At 41.3% G+C, this 26,194-nt stretch overlaps 2 protein-coding genes across 2 annotated transcripts in view; one reads left to right on the plus strand and one right to left on the minus strand.

Annotated features, from left to right (window-relative positions):
• The first annotated feature begins 1,406 nt into the window (after positions 1-1,406).
• slc5a8 (solute carrier family 5 member 8) lies at positions 1,407-21,498 on the plus strand. The gene is made up of 17 exons (XM_084049934.1): positions 1,407-1,836; positions 4,928-5,047; positions 5,944-6,009; positions 6,122-6,173; positions 6,584-6,651; positions 6,758-6,796; positions 7,282-7,397; positions 11,429-11,569; positions 15,477-15,606; positions 16,594-16,682; positions 17,927-18,036; positions 18,128-18,195; positions 18,473-18,559; positions 18,908-19,131; positions 19,265-19,368; positions 20,304-20,392; positions 20,891-21,498. Exons 1-17 carry the CDS (start codon positions 1,591-1,593, stop codon positions 21,008-21,010), a joined length of 1,869 nt encoding a protein of 622 aa, XP_083906060.1. The 5' UTR covers positions 1,407-1,590; the 3' UTR covers positions 21,011-21,498.
• Positions 21,499-21,625: 127 nt separating this feature from the next.
• Positions 21,626-26,194, minus strand: part of lyrm5a (LYR motif containing 5a) — a 4,931-nt gene continuing 362 nt past the window's right edge. The window contains exons 2-3 of the mRNA XM_084049935.1: positions 25,346-25,421; positions 21,626-23,923 (exon numbers count right to left, since the gene is read on the minus strand). Of these exons, the coding sequence (XP_083906061.1) occupies positions 23,708-23,923; positions 25,346-25,390 (261 nt within the window). The 5' untranslated portion in view covers positions 25,391-25,421 and the 3' untranslated portion in view covers positions 21,626-23,707. The remainder of the gene's footprint in view (positions 23,924-25,345; positions 25,422-26,194) is intronic.

Below are 26,194 nucleotides of genomic sequence, written 5' to 3' on the forward strand. Positions count from 1 at the left end.
TCAATGTATAACATACTTCATTGTGAAAATAGCCAATGTACAATCTGACAACTTTTAATGGTTTGTGAGCTTGTAGATCGGCTACTTTCACTAATTTTGGTTCTGAGGAGATGTACAATTTCTTCATTGGTAAATGGTTTGTGAACGAGTGATCTTAGTGTTAGGGAAACAGGGGCTTGGGTCATGACAGAAGGCAAGAGTTTGTGATCCTCAACAGACAATATCAGCCTGGACAAAGATATAGCACTATAGGTAGTGTTGCAGCTACCTAAGAGTGCTTCATGACCGTAAGGTTGCCGGTTCAAGCCTCACTTGATGCAGACTCATTTAAGTTGAAATGCAAAAAACATGACTCAATCTATTCCGTTTCCATGGCGCTCTCTCTCTTCAATCTATTCCATTTCCATGTCTTTCTCTTCAATCTATTCCGTTTCCATGTCTCTCTCTCTGTCTCTTCAATCTATTCCATTTGGCTCTCTCTCTGTCTCTTCAATCTATTCCATTTGTCTCTCTCTATGTCTCTTCAATCTATTCTCTCTCTCTCTCTCTCTCTCTCTCTCTCTCTCTCTCTCTCTCTCTCTCTCTCTCTCTCTCTCTCTCTCTCTCTCTCTCTCTCTCTCTCTCTCTCTCTCTCTCTCTCTCTCTCTCTCTCTCTCTCTCTCTCTCTCTCTCTCTCTCTCTCTCTCTCTCTCTCTCTCTCTCTCTCTCTCTCTCTCTCTCTCTCTCTGAGGGGTGGCCATAGCTGAGTGGTTAGTGAGCCCGCCTAGGGAGCCAGAGACTCTGGTTGCCCCAGGTACGATTCCAGGCCAGGTCAGCAAATGTGTCGATGAAATGAAATTTGTCCCTGAGCAAGACTCTTAACCCCTAATTGCTCACAGGCACTCATTGGAAACAAGACCGCAAGGACTTTCATGAACTGACCTGTTAAAGGAATTATCATTTCTCTCTCCTGGCCCCATATTATCGCTGCTTGCAGCTATATTTATTATTATTTTTTTGTCAATCTGTGTGTTTTATAAATAGGCTATTGAACCAATGAAAAGTATTAAACAAGAGTTTGTGACTAAATAATAACTACATTGAATCCATTTGAACACATGGTTCTTTTTTTATCAATTTTCTGAAAAGTAACAGTGTTGGACATACAAGTTTTAAGCTAGACAGTGATGATAGGTCCCACCCACACACATGGTCCCACCCACAAGTATGCCATGTACACACACAAGTGCTCCATCCTCAATTCTCTCTCTCTCTCTCTCTCTCTCTCTCTCTCTCTCTCTCTCTCTCTCTCTCTCTCTCTCTCTCTCTCTCTCTCTCTCTCTCTCTCTCTCTCTCTCTCCAGAATACACAAGTGCACAGAGTCAGAGACTTCATGTTTCAGTGCTGAATGAACAGGAGATCTGAACAGGACTAACTCCACTCACATTCCTTACATTCTTAAGATACAAAAATACTTTTTTCTTCTTCATTTTTTTTTTGTACCAAGATTTACATAATAATAGCTCAGATTTACATAGTACTTTATCCAAAGTCGCTTAATATACATAAAAGAAAACGAAGAAATCAACACTTTGGACCCCATCCATCAGGATGTCAGGGACCTCCTCGGCGGGGGGGACGGTGGGGTCCTTCATGGCTGGAGACTACGTGGTCTTTGGTCTCATGCTGCTGGGGTCCGCTGCCATCGGGGTCTACTATGCCTGGAAGGAGAGGGGGTCCCAGGGGACCTCTGGGGACTTCCTGATGGGGGGCCGCAGCCTGACAGCCCTGCCTGTGTCCCTGTCCCTCACAGCCAGCTTCATGTCAGCCATCACGGTGCTGGCCAGCCCAGCCGAGGTCAGTTGGGGCTTGGCAAAAGTACTCTAATTTTTTTACTTAGGTAAAAGTGTCAATACTGCAATGTAGAAATACTCTGTTGCAAGTGAAAGTCTGGAATTCAAAGTGAACTTGAGTAAAAGTACAAAAGTATTGGTATAAAAATGTGCTTAAAGTACCAAAAGTACTCATTGTGCAGAATGTCCCAAGTTTTCAAATGTATAAAATGTATCTTTTGAAATTAGCAGATCTACAAGCTCACAATGCGACGCATTGTGAGCTTGTAGATCGGTATTTTCAAATGGCCGAAATGTATATGGGGCTGAAGTGGTTAATGTATGTTTTGTAATAATAATCTAAATCTACAAAGTAGGCCTAACTAGTTACTAAAGTTTTCAAATAATTGTAGTGGAGTAAAAGTACAATATTTGCCTCTGAGATGTAGTGGAGTAGAAGTAAAATAAGTAAAATAAGTACAGTACTTGAGTAAATGTACTCTGTTTCTTTACACCACTGCATCCAGTACAGTTGGGCAGCAAACAATGTACTTTGTTAATCTAAGTCTGTGAGAGTGTACAAATTGAACCAAAATGGACGCTTTATTTGTTTTAAGTTGTACACTCTCAGAGTAACAAATGAACACTGAGGATTTTATCGTGCACTGTCTCAAATGAAAATCCGAGGAAACTCAGAAATACGAGCTCAGAAGAGCTTTGACAAGTCTGCAGTCTGTATACTGTACATATAGAGTCAATTTACACACAGACACTGCACACACGCTGCAAAATGTGTTCTTATGGGTCCATTTGTACAGTCTCATGGTTAATGAACACTCAGGATTTTACAGTGCATAGGCTACAGCACTTATACAATGTTTGTGATTTTTTTTTACTTGACTTTTATTGTCTTTTAATATATTTTTTAGTTTAGTAAGACTGTACATGTTGTTATTGTGTTGTGTTATGTGGGATATATGCATTTGTTTTATTCAAGTCAACGGTGCTCAGATTGGACTGAAACCTTTGCCAAATTCTGCAGCCATACTTCATAGATATGTCAGACAAGTGACGTCACATAGATCAGTGGTTTTCAACCAGTGGTCCTTGAGGGAGTACCAGCGAAATTAGTGAACATAGCGTCACAATCATTTTAACCGCTTAGCTTTGGCTATTCAAAAATAGCAGATCTACAAGCTCCTCATAGCGTGGCACCGAGTGCCGCGCTATGAGCTTGTAGATCTGCTATTTTTTGAAAAACCTTGAAAAAAAGTGTGCATATCTTTGAATATTTATACTTTTTGAAAGCAAAAATTAACTGATATCTTTGCTTCTGCCGGTCCCTGGCACAAAATATTTTCAAATGGCGGTCCGTGGCCAAATGTATAATAATTTAGGGGTCCTTCGCATGAAAAAGGTTGAAAACCACTGACATAGATGATTGACGTCACAGGCCACATGAAGTCTGAGATCCACATCAGGGGTCATCACCATGGCAGTTTGTGATGGACATTTTCATTAATATTTCATTTTTACCAAAAACACATTGGCCTAGTGTATACTAATGGACTCCTAATGTGTCATAGGGTCTATTCCAATATATTATACCTCAGAGTTACTACAGGGGGGTCCGCCAAATCTTTGTGTGATATGATTTTTTTTTACCTTAACCACTTGAACCCTAGCATCTCTTTTCTGAGGAGAACTTTTGCAAAAAATACCAGATCTACAAGCTCACAACGCCTCGCAGCGCGAGGCGTTGTGAGCTTGTAGATCTGCTATTTTTGGCAAAGAGGTACAGTATAGGTGTAGAGGGAAAAAAGAGCAGACCAAGTAAGCAAAAAAAGTTGAATCTGCAACACAATTTTATACAATATAGAGTAGGGGGTCCCTGCTTCATCTTTCTCTCAGCTAGTGGGTCCTTGGCCTGAAAACGTTGAAGACCACTGTTATACATCATATGGCTATTATAGAGATTGCTGGCTTTTCAAAGGACAGTGTTACTTGAGGACAGAAGGAGATCAAATCAAGTTCTACCAGCTAAACCATTGGTTTGGTTTGGTTTGGCAAGGTACGGTAGCTAGTTGTGGATTCCATTAAGGTGATCAGGTATTCTGCTGTTGATGAGGAAGTCCAAGGCACGCACACGTAACAATGGAAGAAGGAAACTTGAGAGACAAAAAAAGATATGGAGGAGGACCCAGGCTGGGGATGGATGGTTTCCATGGATTATGATGGTTGACTGTTATTATAGTTGTTATTGTCATTAGTGGACACTTTGAAACACTGTCTCTCAACCAACGACAACCAGCTTTACTTGACCAGTTCTGCCCTCCTTTTCCCTGGTAGCAAATGAGCTCATTCTGAACAGATGACATGCCTTCTGTTTTTGCTCTTTTCCTGCACCATGTTTTCACTGTGGTCCCTTGCATGCCGTTGACTTTAATTATTTTATTGTCTGACCACACCACATACACTCCGCTGTTTTAAAAGTAAAAGAAAGAAAAACAAGTTTTTCCCCAACAAAGGACTGAAAGCACATTTAGCTATTGTCACAGAATTGAAGAAACTGTCTTGTTGTCTTCACCTGATGCAATTGTGTACACAGGCACCATGTGCAATACTACAATTCTCCTGAACATATTATATTAATGAGCATGTTACTTTACGAGTCACCAAAGTTATTCAAACACATTTTAATATGTTTTTATATTATAATGTAGAAAATATATTGACCATTTAGATTTTATTTTTTTCAAAATAAAAAAAGTGCACATGTCTTGCCACGGACACGATTGTCCGTGTACGGACATGTTGATGACCTCTGATCCACATCACAGCCACGCCGTTACCATGTGGAAAGTAAAGTGGTTAATGTATGTTTTATAATGTAATAATTTATATCTGCAAAGTAACTAGTAGCTATAGTTTTCAAATAATTGTAGTGGAGTAAAAGTACAATATTTGCCTCTGAGATGTAGAGGAGTAGAAGTAAAAGTACTGAAAATTAGAAATACTACAGTAGAGTAAAAAAAAACTCAAAGTACAGTACTTGAGTACATGTACTTAGTTACTTTACACCACTTGAAACCTCATTGCATCACTGGTCTTTATAGGTGTACCAATTTGGAGCCACCTTCAGCCTGATTGGCCTGTCCTATGGATCAACTGTGTTGATCACATCTGAGGTCTTTCTGCCTGTTTTCTATAGGCTGGGCATCACCAGCACTTATGAGGTGAGTGTGGTCTTTTTATCTATTTTACCAATGCTGGGGTTAGCGTGGTTTGACTGGGTTACAGACAGTGGTGGAAAAAGTATTCACATCTTTTACTTAAGTAAAAGTATCAATACTGCAGTTGTAGAAATAATCTGTTACAAATCAAAGTCAGGAATTCTAAATTTACTTGAGTAAAAGTACAAAAGTATTGGTATCAAAATGTACTTAAAGTACCAAAAGTAGAAAGTACTCATTATGCGGGAATGTCCCATTTCACAAGTTTTCACGTTTTCAATATTTTGAAAATAGCTGATATAGCTACAAGCTCATAGCGCGGCACCGAGTGCTGAGCTTGTAGATCTGCTGTTTTTTTTAAATCTTGAAATGTTTTGCAAATCTTTAAATATACATATTTTTTTCAAGCGAACATCTTTAACTCAAATCTTTGCTTCTGGGGGGTCCCTGGAACAACACATTTTGAGATGGGGGTCAGCGGCCCAAATTTGTTTTGGGGGTCCTTGACATGAAAAAAGTTTGAGAACCACTGATATTATACAGACAGACATACAAACATAATTTCTTTCAAAAAACTGTTAGGATTTAGAAGACATTAGAACCCCAATAGAAGCAAAGATTTGAGTTACAAATGTTCGCTTTTAAAAATATATATATTCAAAGATTTGCACACATTTTCACGATTTAAAAAAAATAGCAGATCTGTAAGTTCATAGCGCGGCACTCGGTGCGGGCTTTGAGCTTGTGGATCTGCTATTTTTGAATTGCGAAAGACATCTTAAAATGACACAGATGCGTTCCCGGATTGAATGGGTAAAAAGCTACAATCCTACCATATAGCATTATGACTGGATGATCCAGGTAATTTTCTGTCTGTTTGTGCCCCTCTCTCTGATAAGTACCTGGAGCTTCGCTTTAACAGAGTTACACGCCTGCTAGGAACCGTATTCTTCATTGTTCAGACTGTGAGTAACAATACAATGACCACGTTTGAGCTCTGGTTGGCCAAAACCATAAACCATTTTTAATGCATTGTGGTTGAAAGTATGATGACATCATGTTTAATCTGCCGCACAGGTACTCTACACTGGAATAGTCATCTACACCCCGGCTCTGGCTTTAAACCAAGGTATTGTTGTCATTGTATTCAGATTCATGAAATGCAGTCTTAAGTGGCACTCCAAGCCACTTAGCATTGTCCAGTCAGGTGACTCTCTGCGTTTTCTCTCTCTCTCTCTCTCTCTCTCTCTCTCTCTCTCTCTCTCTCTCTCTCTCTCTCTCTCAATACTGCAATGTAGAAATACTCTGTTAGTAAAAGTCTGGAATTCAGAATTTACTTGAGTAAAAGTACAAAAGTATTGGTATCAAAATGTACTTAAAGTACAGTATTCTGCAAAGTAACTAGTAACTAAAATGTTCAAATAATTGTAGTGGAGTAAACAGTAAAAGTATATTTGTCCAGTTAGGTGACTCTCTGCGCTGTCTGTCTGTCTGTCTGTCTGTCTGTCTGTCTGTCTGTCGGTCTGTCTGTCTGTCCAGTGACTGGTATGGATCTATGGAGTGCAGTGATTTCAACAGGAGTTGTCTGTACCTTCTACTGTACCATGGTATGATAAATACTTGCACTGGAGTTCAACATAACATAACATAACATAACATAACATGACATGACATGACATGACATGACATAATATACCCTGTTCTCCCCTGCAGGGTGGTCTGAAGGCTGTGGTGTGGACGGATGTATTTCAGGTACACATCTACTTCATATAAAAGAAAAGAGTGTTTCTGTTTCCTTTGTGATCCAAACAACACATTATAGCCAATTCATTGTGTCCACTTGTGACACATAATGACAATACTTAAAGATACTGATCCCCTTCTATTCTTCAGCAGTTAGGTCACCATGACCAGAAAATGACCACCACTTACAGAGACAATAGACTGGACTAAGTTCTTTATCCATCAGCATTCACATCATTAACACAGAGGATTTGGTGTATGAACGAAACTAGTTGGTTCCAAATTACAGCAATTATAATAGTGTCCTCATTGTTGTGGGCAGTGGTGGAAAAAGTACTTGTTGTTTGTTTTTACTTAAGTAAAAGTATCCATACTGTAGATGCAGAAATACTCTGTTAGGGCACGGTCACACTGTGTACTTGGTTTAAGTTGTACTTGAGTAAAACTACAAAAGTTTTGGCGTTACTTTCCACCACTTGTTTGTTGTGGGGCAGGTGGGTATCATGCTGGCAGGCTTCCTGTGTGTTATCATCAGAGCTGTGATCCTACAAGGAGGAGTCCAGAACATCATCACTGACTGCGAGCTTGGAGGGAGACTCAACTTCTGGGAGTGAGTATGATAACTTTATGAATATTAACCTATTTAGACTGGGAAAGAATCTATGTCATTTTAGATGTATTTGGCTATTGAAAAATAGCAGATATACAAGCTCACAACACGTCACATCACACATTTTTTACTTTTGGCACTTTAAGTACATTTTGATACCAATACTTTTGCTCAAGTAAATTTTGAATTCCAGACTAACTAGTAACAGTCTCAGAGTACTTCTACATTGCAGTATTGATACCTTTACTTAAGTAAAACATGTACTTTTCCCACCATTGTTATTGTTATTGTTTATTGGATCCAGTCTCAACCCCAATATCTGTAAACCAGATCCCCCAATATCTCATCTAGGCTATTATGATCAGTGTGGTAGTAAAGTTGGTTAGAATGAAGAATGTATTACTTGTCAAGGTTGTCAGGAATGAGGAAAGAGCATAGGAAAGTTACAGTTGGACACAAGAAAGTGTCTTATCTGTTAGGAAGTCAACATTTTGATATACTTCAAAGGCTAGGTGTGCTTTGGAAACACTGATGAAGGCCAGAAGGTCGAAACATGCGTTTTCTGTTTGACTGCTGCTAATGGTGGAAAAAGTACTCAAATATCTTACTTTCAAAAGTATCAATACTGCAATGTAGACGTACTCCTTTACAAGTAAAAGTCCGGAATTCAAAATGTACTTGAATAAAAGTGCAAAGGTATTGGCATCAAAATGCACTTAAAGTACCAAAAGTAAAAGTACTCATTATGCAGAATGTGCCATTTCAAGTTTTCAAATGTATAAATAAAAATGCATAATATAAAAATGTTTTGAAAATAGCAGATCTACAAGCTCACAATGCGTCGCGATGCATTGTGAGGTAGTAGATCTGCTATTTTCAATTGGCCGAAATGTATATAGGGCTAAAGTGGTTCCTGTATGCTTTGTAATAACTAGAAGCTCGCCCCCGCTATGCGGGGGCTCGCGTCTAGCCCGCGGCCACGGCCACGTAGCGCCCGCGGCCACTTGGCAGGTCATATAAGTGGCGTAGCGTCATGAGGGCCAGTGGGGCCGTGGCTCGGTCAGTGAAGACCCTGTAGTGCGGATGATATGTGGCATAGAGGGGCAGATTGTAAATCCCCAGAGGAAACATCCGTGGGCTACCATTGGTTCAGCGATGTGTGCGGTCGCCCTGCGGCCCCTCCTCCTCCACCAATGTGCAGTATTGAGAGCCCTGAAGTCACAACAATTGGAGCGATGGGCACTGCACTCTGGTTGGTTAGGGTACACCTAGGGCCCAGGTAGAAGCCAGTTAAAGCCTGCATGGGCAAACCCAGTTAGGACCCGCCTTGGTCCCACATAAACATGGCTAGTTGGGGCCCACCTAAGGGCCAGGTAGAAGCTACTTATAGCCTGCATGGGCATCGCAGTTGGGACTGAAGTGGATGCCGCTGACATTGCTGACATGGGGTCCATATGGTTTAGCCCACCTTGAAACCATATGGGAACTACGCTGGCATGCAGGCTGGAATGCAAACGCATCATACCTGTAGTGTGTAGTTTGATGTTGTGTGTGTAGCAGATATACCTGCAGTGTGTAGATCAATGTCCATATGAAAGTCAATGCCCAGCAGTGTTTTTTTTTTCTCCAGCAGAGTTTCTAGTGTCTCTGTCTCTCTCTGGAAGAGGTTGCACATGAACTCTGCAGCCGCACTGAGGCGCTCCAACACAAACACTCTGACATTAAGCTGCTTCACACAACAAACATCAGCACCACGCTGCTGTTTGTCCAAAAGACACAATATCTCCTCTTAGTGGGAATGTGGGTGCAAAGTTGCACGGAAAGTGCATGCTGTGTTCATAATGTGAGGCATTTTGGTCCAAACGGAGCAGTCCTGCAGACTTTGGAAGCCATTTTAGCCAATCAGGATGGAATATGAAAAATCTGAAAGTTTTTTTTTTTTAATGACTGTGGAGATACTGTTACTGTGTACCGATTTGCGTGATGTTTGGGCAAAATATGTAGGAGTACTGTGAGAAAATGTGTTTAGCAAAAAGCGGCCTCCTGGTGGCACTGTAACAGGGCCATGTGAAAGAAATAGGGCAGAGGTTCTGAATTGGCATCCAGGGAGTGGGTGTGCACAGTTTCGCTGCGATCAAGTCAACGATGTGAGAGATTAGCTATCACAGACGGACGGACAGGTCTTGCGCCATGCCTTTTGGCCTGGCGGAGACAATAAAAAAACGAAAGTAAAGGAAATTACCATTTCTGCAACAAAAGTAGTCAACAAACTATACTATAAAAACATTGGCCACATTGTCAAATAATCTAAGAAAGAGGCAATCATGTAGAAAATAGCCGATCTACAAGCTTACAAAGCCTCTCAACGTGAGGCGTTTCGAGCTTGTAGATCTGCTATTTTCACAATATTTACTTGTGGAATGGACTCAAACAAAATGGGGGGGTGCCCAGATCAATTACGTTTATTTGGGGGGGGGGCGGCCTGAAAGGGTTGATAAGCACTGCTCTAATTGGAGCGAAATTATCTGAAATTACTACATGACCATAATGCAGCCTAACATGCGTTGCACGGGGCGGTCCTGCCATTACGTTAGTTACTGTAGTTGCTGTGGAGCTACATAGTTCTCCAGAAGACACACACAAACATACAGCATCTACAATGGACTAACTGAGCAGCAATATTGACATTCACCACACGAACGTGCATTGTTGACAAAGTGATTGCACAGCCACTGCAGGCATGACAACCACGTTAGCGTTAGCGACATGGCAGCTATCACAGCGCCCTGTCCGTCGTCGCTGCGACTGACTGTGATGGCTACAGCAAGCTCTCTGCGATGCCATTGTCTGGGAACTGCTCTTAGCGTGACACGACCAATGAGAGTGAGCGCTGTAGTTGTTGCTAAGATACGGTGGCGTCTCTGCCCCATAGCTTGTAGATCTCTCACGCATGATTGGCGTAGGCTGCGTTGCCAGGTCTGACTGTTTGTATAAGCGATTTTGGGCTTATTTGGGTGCACTTTTGGGCTCGTTTCCATAGACCACGGCAGTGCTTATTTCTTTCCCGTGACCGATGTGGCATAAAAAGGTGGAAAACGAACCATCCGGAAGTACATTGCGAGATGAAATATGTAGCACTTTTTGATTATTAGAGAAGGAGACACATGTGAAGGTGGAAAATTAAATGTAGGAGGTTATATAGTTTTTCATGAGCGATTTTTGTAGCAAGTCGTGAGAGAATTGGGCTACTCCTGTGGGCGGGGGGCTCAATAGAACCATTGGGGTTTGAAAGGAGACGCTCTCTGTTTGAGTGGTGAGATAATCAAAATTTACAAAGTAACTAGTAACTAAACGTTGTCAAAAAATTGTAGTGGAGTAAAAGTACAATATTTGCCTCTGAGATGTAATGGGATAATTGGAAATACTCCAGTAAAGTAAAAAAAAAATACCTCAAAATTGTAATTAAGTACAGTACTTGAGTACATGTACTTAGTTACTGTACACCACTGCTTTTATTTACTCAGAATGTTTGGGAATGAAATAAGGGTTCTTCCCTCTATACCAGGGGTCTTCAACGTTTTCAGGCCAAGGACCCCCTAGCTGAGAGAGAGATGAAGCAGGGACCCCCTACTACTCTATATTGTATAAAATTGTGTTTCAGATTTCAGACTTTTTTCCCTCTACACCTATACCTCTTTGCCAAAAAATAGCCGATCTACAAGCTCACAACGGCGTTGTGAGCTTGTAGATCTGCTATTTTTTGGCTAAAGTTCTCCTCAGAAAAGGGATGTTACTAGGGTTCAAGTGGTTAAGGAAAAAAAGAAAAATCACATCACACAAAGATTTGGCGGACCCCCTGTAGTAACTTCGAGGACCCCCTAGGGGTCCCGGACCCCTGTTGAAGACCCCTGCTCTATACGGTATAAATCACAGACTCTTTGGGCTGGGAAGAGAAACCTTGTTCTGAATCAGTGGGCCATAATAAAGACCTGGCACGTTAATAATGGCTTCTCTCTCCTCTTCCGTACCAGCTTCGACATGAACCCTTTGAGGAGGCACACCTTCTGGACAATGGTCTGTGGAGGGACCTTTGTCTGGGTCAGTGTGTACGGCATCAACCAGGCCCAGGTCCAGAGATACATCTCCTGCAGGTCCATCACGCACGCAAGAGCGTGAGTCGCAGGATTTTAGGATCATGTGTGTGTGTGTGTGTGTGTGTGTGTGTGTGTGTGTGTGTGTGTGTGTGTGTGTGTGTGTGTGTGTGTGTGTGTGTGTGTGTGTGTGTGTGCGTGTGCGTGCGTGCATGCAGGTGTGTGTGTGGTGTGTGCAGTGGTGTAAAGTAACTACTGTAAGTACATTTACTCAAGTACTGTACTTAAGTACAATTTTGAGGTATCTTTACTTTACTGGACTATTTCCAATTTTCAGTACTTTTACTTTTACTCCACTACAATTATTTGAAAACTTTAGCTACTAGTTACTTAGTTTGCAGATATAAATTATTACATTATAAAACATACATTAACCACTTCAGCCCTATTTTATAGGCTATTTGAAAATAGCCGATCTACAAGCTCACAACACGTCACATCGCGGCGCGTTATGAGCTTGTAGAGCTGCTATTTTCAAACATTATAGTACGCACTGGTCAAAATAATTAAGGGAACACTTTGATCCCTTAATTCTCTTGAGCAGTTTTTGTTAGCAGTATGTACACAGTTCATGAAAACTCAAAATAATTAAGAGATCAAAGTGTTCCCTACATTTCTTTGAGCAGTATACTTTTACTTTTGGTACTTTTAAGTACATTTTGATACCAATACTTTTGTACTTTTACTCAAGTAAATTTTGAATTCCGGACTTTTATTTGTAAAAGAGTATCTCACCACTCAAACAGAGAGCGTCTCCTTTCCACCCCCAATGGTTCTATTGAGCCCCCCGCCCACAGGAGTGGCCCAATTCTCTCACAACTTGCTACAAAAATCGCTCATGCAAAACTATATAACCTCCTACCTTTCATTTTCCACCTTCACATGTGTCTCCTTCTCTAATAATCAAAAAGTGCTATATATTTCATCTCGCAATTTACTTCCGGATGGTTCGTTTTGCACTTTTATCGCCACATCGGTCACGGGAAAGAAATAAGCGCTGCCGTGGTCTATGGAAACGAGCCCAAAAGTGCACCCAAATAAGCCCAAAAACGCTTACACACAAAGCAGACCTGGCACCCCATTTCAACGTCACAGCAACATGCAGCCAATCAGCGTCGACGGCAACGCAGCCTACGCCAATCATGTGTGAGAGATCTACAAGCTATGGGGCAGAGACGCCGTGTGCCATGCACCGTATCTTAGCAACAACGACAGCGCTCACTCTCATTGGTCGTGTCACGCTAAGAGCAGTTCCCAGACAATGGCATCTCAGAGAGCTTGCTGTAGTGTAGTGATTATATAGACGAATCCACAGACGCGCTACCTGTAGCTGCCTGTAGGCGGCCATTGCTGCGGTGTCGCGTGACTCGCGTCCGCGTAACGTTGACACCGCAGCAGTGGCTGCGCGCAAGGCAGCGCTCTGTGGATTTGTGTATATCTATGGCTGTAGCCATCAGAATCAGTCGCAGCGACGCCGGACAGGGCGCTGTGATAGTTGGCATGTAGCTAACGCTAACGTGGTTGTCATGCCTGCAGCGGCTGTGCAATCACTTTGTCAACAATGCACGTTCGTGCGGTAACTGTTATTATTGCTGCTCCGTTAGTCCATTGTAGATGGTGTATGTTGTGTGTGTCTTCTGGTGTAGCTCCACAGCGACTCCAGTAACTAACGTAATGGCAGGACCGCCCCGTGCAACGCACGTTTAGGCTGTATTACATTATGGTCATGTAGTAATTTCAGATCATTTCGGTCCGATTAAGCCAGTGGCTACCCCCCCCCCCCCATAATCATATTTGAACTGGGGACCCCCCCCCCCAATTTTGTTTGACTCCGTTCCACAAGTCAATAATGTGAAAATAGCAGATCTACAAGCTCACAACGCCTCATGTTGAGAGGCGTTGTAAGCTTGTAGATCGGCTATTTTCAACATGTTTGCCTCTTTCTTAAATTATTTCACAATGTGGCCACTGTTTTATAGTATAGTTTGTTGACTACTTTTGTTGCAGTAATGGTCTTTTCCTTTACTTTAGCTTATTTATTGTCTCCGCCAGGCTGAAAGGGATGGCGCGAGAGTATGTTTTACCCCCTGTCCGTCCGACGATCTGTGGATAGCTAATCTCCCGCATCGTTGGCTTGATCGCAGCGCAACTGTGCACACACACTCCCTGGATGCCAATTCAGAACCTCTGCCCCATTTCTTTCACATGGCCCTGTTATAGTGCCACCAGGAGGCCGCTTTTTGCAAAACACATTTTCTCACAGTACTGCTACATATTTTGTCCTAACATCACGCAAATCGATACACAGTATCTCTATAGTCATTAAAAAAAACACGGTCTTTCAGATTTTTCATTTTCCCTCCTGATTGACTAAAAATGGCTTCCAAAGTTTCCAGGACTGCTCCATTTTGACCAAAATGCCTCAAATTATGAACACAGCATGCACTTTCCGTGCAACTTTGCACCCACATTCCCACTATGCCGAGCAAGAAATCCCACTTGAGATTTTTCTAATCAGCCTCATGGTGGCGCTATAACAGTCCGATTTGTGTTTTTACCTATACCTGCACCAATCTGTGTCAAACTTTTTATGTGCACTCTCTAGACGTCAAGGAAAAACCTTTCCCCTGCATTTCTCACATCTACCTTTTATAGCTCCACCAGGAGGCCGCCTTATGTACAACATATTTCTTTACATTACTCCTTCCCATTTTATCTACATTTCACGCAAATCGGTACACATGATCTCTATAGTCATGTGATCAAGACGGATCTGTTTAATCTTTCATATTCCATCCCGATTGGCTAAGATTCACATCTAAAGTTTGCACAAAATGCCGCAAATCATGAATGCAGCGTCCGATTGTGGTCAACTTTGCACGCACATTCACACTATGTTGAGGAACAAGTGCTACCATTTTAACATTGGCCTGTGGGGGGTCCCCACCGACTCTACCTGGCCCTTAGGTGGGCCCCACCTAGGCAATTCTATGTGGGGCCGAGGTGGGTCTTAACTGCGATGCCCATGCGGGCTATAAGTCGCTTCTACCTGGCCCTTAGGTGGGCCCCAACTAGCCACGTTTATGTGGGACCAAGGCGGGTCCTAACTGGGTTTGCCCATGCAGCCTTTAACTGGGTTCTACCTGGGCCCTAGGTGTACCCTAACCAACCAGAGTGCAGTGCCCATCGCTCCAAATGCTGTGACGTCAGGGCTCTCAATACTGCACATTGGTGGAGGAGGAGGGTCCGCAGGGCGCCCGCACACATCGCTGAACCAATGGTAGCCCACGGATGTTTCCTCTGGAGATTTACAATCTGCCCCTCTATGCCACATATCATCCGCGCTACAGGGTCTTCACTGACCGAGCCACGGCCCCACTGGCCCTCATGACGCTATGCCACTTATATGCGCTGCCAAGTGGCCGCGGGCGCTACGTGGGCGTGGCGGCGGGCTAGACGCGAGGCCCTGCGTAGCAGGGCCGAGCTTCTAGTTTCTACAATGCAGAATTGATACTTTTACTTAAGTAAGAAATGTGAGTACTTTTTCCACCACTGGGTTTGTGTGTGTGCGTGCGTGCTCGTGTGTGTGCGTGCGTGCATGTCAATCTAAATTGTGTGTTTATTTGTTTACCTGGATGCGTGCCACATTCTGTCTGTGCGTGTGTGTGCATGTGTGCGTGTGTGTGTGTGTGCGTGTGAGCATGTGCTTATGTAATATCACCGGTCCGACATCTCTGTGCAAATGTGTTGTGTGTGTGTGTGTGTGTGTGTGTGTGTTTGCATGTGCGTGTGTGTGTGTGTGTGTGTGTGTGTGTGTGTGTGTGTGTGTGTGTGTGTGTGTGTGTGTGCGTGTGTGCGTGTGTGCGTGTGTGTGTGTGTGTGTGTGTGTGTGCTGTGTGCATGTGGACTGGCTCTGTGGGTTTGACAGGGCTCTGTTCATGAACCTGATAGGGCTGTGGGCCATCATGCTGTGTTCTGTGTTTGCCGGGTTGTGTCTCTACTCTGTCTATAAGAACTGTGACCCGTGGACATCTGGACGGATCTCTGCTCCGGACCAGGTGAGCAAAGCATTGGATAATGTTATTGAAATATATTAACAGTGGTGGAAAAAGTACTACATTTTTTTACTCAAGCAAAAGTATCAATACTGTAGTGTAGAAATACTCTGTTACAGTAAAGGTCCGGTAATCAAAATGTACTTGAGTAAAAGTACAAAATATACTTAAAGAACCAAAAGTAAAAGTGCTCATTGTGCAGAATGTCCCATTTCACAAGTTCAAAATGTATAAAAATCTTTAGAAAATAGCAGATCTACAAGCTCACAATTGTGCTTGTAGATTGTAGATTGTAGATCGTAGATTGTGCTTGTAGAGCTTGTAGATCAGCTATTTTCAAATGGCTGAAATGTATATAGGGCTATAGGGTTAAGTGGTTAACATATGTTTTGTAATAATAATCTAAATGGTAAATGGTGCATTTATATTGCGCTTCTATCCGAAGCGCTTTACATTGATTGTCACACACACATTCACACACCGATGGCGGAGGAAACCATGCAAGGCACCAACCTGCTCATCGGGAGCAATTAGGGGTTCAGCGTCTTGCTCAAGGACACTTCGACACTAACTCTAGGGGAGCGCCCCAGCCCGGGATCGAACTGGGAACCTTGCAGTTTTCCAGTTCACTCTAGGCTCTCAATCTACAAAGTAACTAGTAACTAAAGATTTCAATTAATTGTAGTGGAGTAAAAGCACAACATTTGCCTCTGAGATGTAGTGGAGTAGAAGTAAAAGTATTGGAAATACTCAATTAAAGTACAAATACCTCAAAATTGTACTTAAGCACAGTACTTGAGTAAATGTACTTGGTTACTTTCCACCACTGGTAACTACAGTAGGCTCCCAAGATAACCTGAAACACTGATATGTTAGTACACTATAAAAGGGTTAGTTAATTTAACCTTGGGGACTTTATTGTGTAGTAAAAAATCTCTGTTACTGTACATCCCAGCCTGATACTGATAATGTACTCCCAATCCTCTACAGCTGATGCCGTATCTGGTGATGGACATCCTGAGAGATTTCCCCGGCCTCCCTGGACTGTTCGTAGCAGCAGCATTCAGTGGCTCTCTAAGGTTAGAGCAGTGGCACTGATTTGACCACATAACGCTTGTTTGTTGCCCCATCACACAAATCACACACAATTCATGTTTATTTCACTGATTACACATCTATCTATAAGTCTGTGTGATGTTGACTGTCTTTTTTGACACACCTATTTGAATCACACAGTGGCCATTTTGCCACTGTGTGAGAAAAAAAGCAGAAATAGCTGATCTACAAGCGTACAACGCGTCACTTTGTGACGCGTTGTACGCTTGTAGATCTGCTATTTCTGCTTTTTTCTGTTACATGTATAACATTATTAAATACGTCAATCATTTCTTTGTATATTTCAGTTATTTGTCATATCTGCCCTGTGCAATTATTGATTACGAAGCCTAAAGGCTTCATTATGTTCCAATGTTCGATACCAAACACACAATTAAAGGTAGGGTAAGTGAATTTTTTTGGTTAAGACAAAAAGTATTTTGTTAAAAGGTTAAAGCACTATATCGTGATAGTAATCATTGCTATAGAGTGTTTGTTCAGTAACAGGGGCCTCCCTGTCTCTCCAGCTCTTTAATAAACAGAAAATACATTTTTTGGTAGGTGACAATATTTCAGCCAATCAGAAGAGAGTACCCATTTATCAGCTTAATCTTTATAGTGTTCCTGTTCCCATTTTGTCAGCTCATTTCTTAGTGTCATCACTTCCAATTTCACTTGTTTAATCTGTATCCTGACTGAGTTCTCTATCCTTATTGGATAAAATTGGAAATGAAACTGAAACTGAAACGAAAATGCATTTTCTGTTTAATAAAGAGCTGGAGAGACAAGGAGACTCCTGTTACTGAACAAACACTCTATAGCAATGAGTACTATCAGAATATAGAGCTATTTAACACTTATTTTAACCAAAGAAAATCACTTACCCTACCTTTAAATCGTTTAATCGCAATTATTTTAGTGACAATTAATCGTCATTCGTCAACTTAAATTTGTAATCGTGACAGCCCTACTTACATACTTGAGGCGAGGGTTGGAAATACCACCTAGTAATATGATGTAAGCACAATATCGTCTCTGTGTGAATATGGGAGGATTAGGTCATGAATTGTGATCTTAGATGAAGCATACTTTTGTTGCTATTAAAACAGTGATGCACCATTTATGATAACTCCTGAATGGCCTATACCAGGCTACTGTAAGGAATTATGTATATAAAAACTAAATTCTGAAATTGTGTCACAATTGATTTCATTCTTCTCATATTCAGCACAGTGTCTTCAAGCATCAATGCTTTGGCTGCAGTGACAATAGAGGACCTGATTAAACCTCACACCCAGATGTCAGAAAAACATCTGTCCTGGACTTCTAAAGGACTCAGTAAGTTCAGACATTTGAACCAAGCAGTGTTATGTGTGTCTTGCTGAGCCGACAGGAACTAAGACTCTCATTCTCTCCTATTTTCTGTCAGCTTTCGCATATGGGGGTGTTTGCATCGGCATGGCTGGCCTGGCCTCACTCATGGGCAGTGTGATACAGGTTGGGATTACTGTAGACAATACAAGAATACAGTTTGTGCAGTTAATGTAATCATCAAACCTGACATTAATCATTTTCACATGAACTGCAGAATACAGACAAGGTCTCATGCATAAATCATGTCAGCCTCTTAGAATGATTAGTTAGATATAATGTTAAGTTACTTTTTTTACAGATATTAAAGTATAATGTAAATCTAACAGGCTGCCACATGCATACAGTACACTCAGTCCATTGATTTTTAGACTGAAATGCAGATGTGTGTCTCCCCGTGCAGACAGTCATCAGTATCTTTGGGATCATTGGAGGGCCTTTACTTGGTCTATTCTCACTGGGCATCCTCTGTCCTTTTGCCAATTCCACAGTAAGTATTCACTTAAAAATGAGTGGTGGACTGGTTTCTAATGTGGTGCTTGTAACTCAAGTCAACTTTTAAATAAACACACATGGAACATGCAGTCCAACCCACTTGCTTACCACCATCTCCACAGAACAATAACCATCTGCTTCTCTCAAAGGGTACCATTTTGACCATGTTTTGTTCATCAGTGCTATAGCTAACAAAAACAAGGATGAAAACTCAGACAGGCACCCATTTCATGTTGATAAATAATAATAATAATGAATAATAAAATAGCATGCATTATGCATCATCATTATTTCTCTGAAGAACTTCTAAAAGAGATGTATGATAACAGTGTGTTCTCTATAGGGTGCTTTGACAGGTGTGATGTCTGGATTGGCTCTGTCTCTGTGGGTGGGCCTCGGAGCCCAGGTATATCCCCCTACAGCAGAGATGACCAGGCCTTTGTCACTGAGCACCCAGGGCTGTAGCTTCAACGTTACATCAGCGGATAACATGTCCACCATCCCTACCCTGAACCCCGCACTGCTGACGTTCAACACCACAACCTGGCAACACAACGTGGCTGTAAGGTAAGTGGTGTGATCTGGATCTGTTGCATGACTGACTCCCCAGTGGTGGAAAAAATACTAAAATGGATTTGAATTTCTCATTTTAGAGTTTTACTGTGCTTTGAGCGCTAATGCTTTTGTCTCTTCTCATCAGACCATTGCTGGCAGACAGCTGGTACTCTCTCTCCTACCTCTACTTCAGTCCCATTGGAACCATCACAGCCATCATTGTAGGACTGGTGGTCAGCTTGCTCTCAGGTATCAGTCCATGCAACACTTACAGTACAGTCAGTGGTGGAAAAAGTACCCACATTTTTTACTCTGTTACAAGTAAAAGTCCGGAATTCAAAATCTACAAGCTCACAACGCGGCGCGATGCAATGCGTTGTGAGCTTGTAGATCGGCTATTTTCAAATAGCCTAGGTATAAAATAGGGCTAAAGTGGTTAATGTACGTTTTATGTAATAACTTATATCTGCAAAGTAACTAAAGTTTTAAAATAATTGTAGTGGAGTAAAAGAACAATATTTGCCTCTGAGATGTAGTGGAGTAGAAGTAAAAGTATTGAAAATTGGAAATACTCCGGTAAAGTAAAAAATACCTCAAAATTGATCTTAAGTACAGTACTTGAGTAAATGTACTTAGTTACTTTACACCACTGACAATCAGTGATGTTTTGTGTCCTACCCAGGATTTGAACCCGGGTCTCCCTCGTGGGAGACCAAACATCTACAGTACCACTCAGCTAAGAGGAAATTCTTGCTTGGCTAGGGGACATAATGCACTTCTGAGCTTCAGGCAGTATTACTTAGAATCTAGATTAGATGCCTTATCTGACACCAGGGTCTAAATCTCTCAATGGAAAAGTACTGATACCACCTCCGACTACCACCGCCGTTAAAATAACATTTTATTCATTCAAATAAGTCACGGATTGCTTTAACAGAGGAATATTGTGTTATACTTCACAATCAATGTGATAGTGAGGTCCCAGAACCCAGTGTGTGAAACCAGTTGAAACACACCAACCTAATCCATTGAATTGTTTTGACACGATCACGCCTCACAGGCTTGTTTGTTTGTATACAAAATAAGTTACACATTTTTGTTCACTCACGGCTGCATAAGTAATGATGTTTGGTATATATTTGCGTCATGCCATGTTTTTTTTAAATAGTTCCTATTTTTTTCAGGGGGCACAAAGTTGAAGCTTGAATCTGGACTCACACTGATGAAGGAAGACATGTATTCCTATCACTTATTAAAACGCTTTATGGAAAGGGTAAGTAAGTACAACATTTGTAACTCAAATCTTTGCTTCTGGGGGATTCTACAAATGTCTTCTAAATCCTAACAGTTTTCTGAAAAATGTATGTTGCTGTATAATCAGTGGTACTCAAACCTTTTCATGTCAAGGACCCCCAAAATTATATGTATTTGACCGCCTACCCCGGCCCCATCTGAAAATATTTCGTTCCAGGGACCCCCAGAAGCAAAGATTTGAGTTAAAAATGTTCCCTTTAAAAATATATATTTTCCTTTGCACACATTTTCAAGATTTTTCAAAAATAGCAGATCTAGAAGCTCATAGCGCGGCACTCGGTGCCGTGCTATGAGCTTGTAGATCTGCTATTTTTGAATAGCCAAAGTATAAAATAATGTTTGAAGTGGTTACACAGATGCGTTCCTGGTTTTAATGGGTTAAGTAAAACATGAGTACTTCTTCCATCACTGTGGAACACCATGTCAACCGTTCTCATTTTGCTCTTCTCTATTTAAGGCGACAAGACAAAGGTGTGATGACGTGGCGAGGAATGGACAGAGGAAAGGTGGCAATGACAATCCTGGTTTCCGTGACATTGAGCTGGACTTTGCAAATGGCAATGTTCCTACTTCATAGCATGCACCTACTTCTATTTGTTGTCATATTCTTTTAGTCTAGATTCCCAGTTACTCTAGCCTTTTGTTCCATATCTGCACTAGGCTACTCCTTTAGTCTGAAACATGAAATTGTAGTTAAAGGTCGGGTAATGTATTTTGGTTAAAACAGAAAGGTTTTTGCTAAAAGGTTAAAGCACTATATTCTGATAGTAATCATTGCTACAGGGTGTTTGTTCAGTAACAGGAGTCTCTTAAATGTTCAGGTAGGTGACACAATGTCAGCCAATCAGGAGAGAGTACCCATTTATCAGCTTTATTTTTATAATGTTCCAGTTCCAATGTTGTCTGCTCATTTATTTGTGTCATCACTTCCAATTTCACTTGGTTAATCTATATCCTGACTGAGTTCTCTATCCTGATTGGATAAGATTGGTATCCTGACCTGAAAAAGCATTTTCTGTTTTATAAAGAGCTGGAGAGACATGGAGACTCCTGTTACTGAACAAGCACTCTGTAGCAATGAGTACTATCAGAATATAGAGCTTTTTAACACTTATTTTAACCAAAGAACCACTTAACCTAACTTAACTATTGAATTGTAAAAACAAACAAAAAAAAACATACAGCGCTGTGATTTTAAATAATTTATTACAACACAGGATCTGTGTTTGAAATATACATTAATGTGAAATGCATTTGTTGTTTTGACTCTACTGACACAAATACAGTAATAGAACACTTGAGGACAGACATGCAGGTATTTACAGGAATATACATTGGAAAGCTGAAAGAACAGTTTGTTTGACCCCGATGAGCTGAGGCTCAAGACATACAATAAATCTAACATTGGAGTATATGAGTGTGCTGCTTCTATTCTTTTCTTACAGGTACAGTATATACATTATATTGCAAATGTGATAAAAAAAATCAGGGCAAACAGACCTAAATACTGGGGAAAAGACAGATGTTTAAGTTTTGAAATGATTTTGGTTGCTTTCTACTTCTATTTGAAATGCAGAATTAACTTTTCTCATACCTCTTCACATATTAGCATCACATTACTATTAACATAGAGGCCAAGGAAATGTTTGACTCTGCAATACACCTGCCCCCAAATCCACAGTAACCACTTAAACCCTATATACTTCATTGACTGGGGTCCCGCAGGGGTCTATACTTGGTCCCCTCCTCCTTTCCCTCTATTCACCAAATCTCTTCACTGAAAATATCTGCTCTGGATGAACCTATTAAGACCGGGAACGCATCTGTCATTTTAAGATTTCTTTGGCTATTTTTTGAAAAAACATGGAAAATATGTGCAAATCTTTGAATATATATGTTTTAAAGGGAACATTTTTAACTCCGATCTGTGCTTCTGGGGGTCCCTGGAACAACGTATTTTGAGATGGGGGTCCGTGGCCAAATACATATCATTTTGGGGGTCCTTGACATGGAAAGGTTGGAGCACCACTTTTACATTTAGATATGTATTTGGCTGTGGACCCCCATCCCAAACTGTTTTGTTCCAGGGTCCCCCCAGAAGCAAAGATTTGAGTTAGGAATGTTTGCACTCATTTTTTTAAATAGCAGATCTACAAGCTCATAGTGTGGCATTCGGTGCCGCGCTATGAGCTTGTATATCTGCTACTTTTGAATAGCCAAATAAATCTAAAATGACAAGAGATGTGTTCCCGGATTGAATGGTTAAGAGCGTCTGCTAAATAAACAACGTTGTGGGCTTGTAGATTGTCTATTTCCGGTGAATGTTGGCCTATTATGACATACCCAGAACACTAGGGCTCATGTGGTTAAGGCAGTTTACACTTGACACCATTTCTGGGGGACGGCAATGTGATATATATTTGTAAAAAAATATATTTTTAAGGTGCACTTAGGCTTTAAAAACATTGCACGACACATTCTTAAGTAATAGATTATGTCCATTGCCTTTGGCATGCTGACATTTCCCAGTTGTCAGGCAAGTTCAGCATATAAATACTATAATAATCAACAGCAGGGATGTCCTCAACTAAAGACATTCTAAGTCAACTAATAGTCATAGGAATTTGTCCACTAATCAATTAGCTGATTTTACCGACAAATCTGTAGAACTGCTGAATCATTCAGAGACCAGCTTTTCTGGTTGGAGAGGTTGAGAACTGAACATTGTAATGTTGATTTCTCAGTGAATAATGGCCATTTAAAGTTAAAGACAGGTAATATCTAGAGCTTAAAAGAAAATAAGAGATTACATCTCAACAAACAAACATAAACATAAAAAATCACACCCTGTGTGAAGGTAGCGGCGCCTTTGATACATTTTGTCATCGATATATGTTTATAATGTGTTTATAGCCATGTGTCACATGAAGCTTGACCAATCACTTTGTTGACGGGTCTGACCAATCAGAACGTTGACGGGTCTGACCAATCAGAACGTTGACGGTGAACACGGACAAAGTCAGGTATAGAGCAGGATCCGCTCTATAGAGCGGCTAGCGCCGCTAAAAATGGTTAATAATCAGCAAACAACGTCTTGGTCAAATGAGACCAAACTGATCAATTAAGTATGATGGGATAGCCCTAATTAACAGTTAATTTCTTGGGCCACGGGCCTACAGCTGTCTGTTTTGCTGTCCTGTAATATGTAATGCTGAAATGATGTGTGGTGACCTTTAGCTCACTGTCCCTACACTCTGTACATCTCGACCATTATTCATTTTTCGTCTTTATCATAATAGCGTTTCTTCATGGCGCGGTACTTCCTCAGGAAATAGAGCGCCGCCAGCTCCTTGATGACAAAGTCGCCTCGTTTCACCAGCTTGTCGATCTTCTCGGGGTCCGTCACGTCTTTGTTCTTCATGAAGGCCGCCTTCAGCTTCTCCCTGAAGTACGCTGCCCCTTGGGGGTATTCCCGTCCGAGATACAGCAGCTGTCAAGTGAATGCAAAAACGAGTTGTTCAGAGACGCAGGGTCAGTTTAGGATTCACTCCCAGGAAAATCTCTCTCTCTCTCTCTCTCTCTCTGCGTCGTCCCCTCCACCTCCAGTGACTCCAGTCATTCCAATTATCCACACATCTGGCCAGCTCGTCTGTGCATTCAACACCATGCGTCTTTCTTTAGCGCAGTGGTTTGCCACCTTTTTCATGCCAGGGACCCCTAAATTGATATACATTTGGCCGCGGACCCCCATCTGAAAATAGTTTGTGCCAGGGACCTCCAGAAATGAAGATTTGAGCTAAAAAATGTTTGCTTTAAAAAATATTTATATTCAAAGCTATGCACACATTTTCAAGATTTTTCAAAAATAGCAGATCTACAAGCTCATAGCGCGGCACTCGGTGCCGCGCTATGAGCTTGTATATCTGCTATTTTTGAATAGCCAAAGCTAAGTGGTTAAAACGATTGTGACGCTATGTTAACTAATTTCGCTGGGGACCCCTTAATTGGTACTCCCCCAAGGACCACTGGTAGAAAACCACTGCTTTAGCATATCCTATCCACGTAGGTAGGTGTGGGAGATCCTACTGATTGACGCATGTGTGTTGGATCCCAAAGGGAAGCCGTCAGAACTTTCCCTAAAACATCCGGGACAGCGCTCCACACGTCCCAGACGCTTCTCCCTTCTGGCTCCCAAACTGTGGAACGAACTCCCCATTGCAGTTGGAACTGCAGACTCACTCCTAGCCCGTAGCACTTGCCCTAGCCTTGACAACCATGCAGGCTCATGCAAAGGCTTAAATATATTTTTTTCATGCTATGTAGACAGATGCCAGGTCATTTGTAGACCTGTCATTCTATAGTGTGTATAGTTTCAATGTACAGATTATTGATTTTTTGATATTATACTGTTTAGACTGATGATAGGTTCTTGATTTACCTATGATCCTAGATTACTATTTCTATGCATTTGATGTATTACCTCGTGTTTACCTTGCTTACTGTAAATCGCCCTGGATTAAGAGCGTCTGCTAAATGCCTAAATTGTAATTATAAATTGGATCCCACAGTACAAGCTTTTTGGCAGGGAGTTCTTTGTGTCGATGGCAATGACTGGTGTCATCCTCCTGACTGCTATCTTCTCTGATACACATAGTGGCTCCCCGTACAGACGTTAGTCTTAATTTAACTCTGAGAGTGTACAAGTGGACCCATACCGCTTTGTGGACCCTTACAGGTCCATTTGGTTCCATTTTTACACTCTGAATTAACACTGAGGATTTTTACAGCGTATGCATAAACACATGTCATGTTCAGTGACATGTGACATGGCACTGTGTGTAAAAGTGTGTGTGTGTGTGTGTGTGTGTGTGTGTGTGTGTGTGTGTGTGTGTGTGTGTGTGTGTGAACTTACATTCTTATAAAGTCTAATCACTTTACCCTTCAAAGGGTTGGACATGTCTAGAATGGGATGGTACTCTGGGAAACTGCTGAAATGAAAACAAGACAAAATACAGTTAGTTAAATGAAAGAGAGATAAACGCTCCACCATAGAGTTAAAAGATGTGTACCCATCCATCTCCTCTGCACCAGAGACCACATTTCTACCACTCCATCAAGAGGCAATTCCTGTTTGGCCATGGGGATACATACTGTGAGCTTCAGGCAGTAATACTTGTCAACCAGTGGTCATCCCACCAGGGTCTAAATCTATACAAGATTACAATTTAGATATTTAGCAGAAGCTCTTAATCAAGTGAATTACAAAGTGCAAAATCTGAGGAAATTACATGGACCCTGGTGAAGAAACGACTGCATGCATTAATTGTCACATAGAGTGCAAAAAAACCAACAATGAAGTCCCACAAAGTAACTCCGGATAAACATCACACCTGTCTAAACATGTATCTAAATAACATACTTAGAATTGATAGGACAAGCACATCTGCATATATTAGCATCTATCTAGATAGTAGCCTTGATCAAGACTATATAGATGTATTTTTATCGAGTCTGACTTTTTCTTCATCATAGATCATAGATGCAAATAACAAAATCGATAAAATGCATGAATGTCAGTCACTATGATTTGAGTACGTGAGGACCCCATTTGAAACAAGCCATTAGGCTTTCATGGTCTTTTTAATTCTATTTAGTTGACCTTGCTTAAACTGTACGTTCATGTCATGTGCTTCTTTTCTGCAAACTTCTAAGTATTCAATCAAAAAAGTCTTGAGCCAAAGGCTTCTAGATTAAGGGTTAC

Source organism: Gymnoscopelus microlampas (genome assembly GCF_963454915.1).
Source record: "Gymnoscopelus microlampas genome assembly, chromosome: 23".
Classification (NCBI taxonomy): domain Eukaryota; kingdom Metazoa; phylum Chordata; class Actinopteri; order Myctophiformes; family Myctophidae; genus Gymnoscopelus; species Gymnoscopelus microlampas.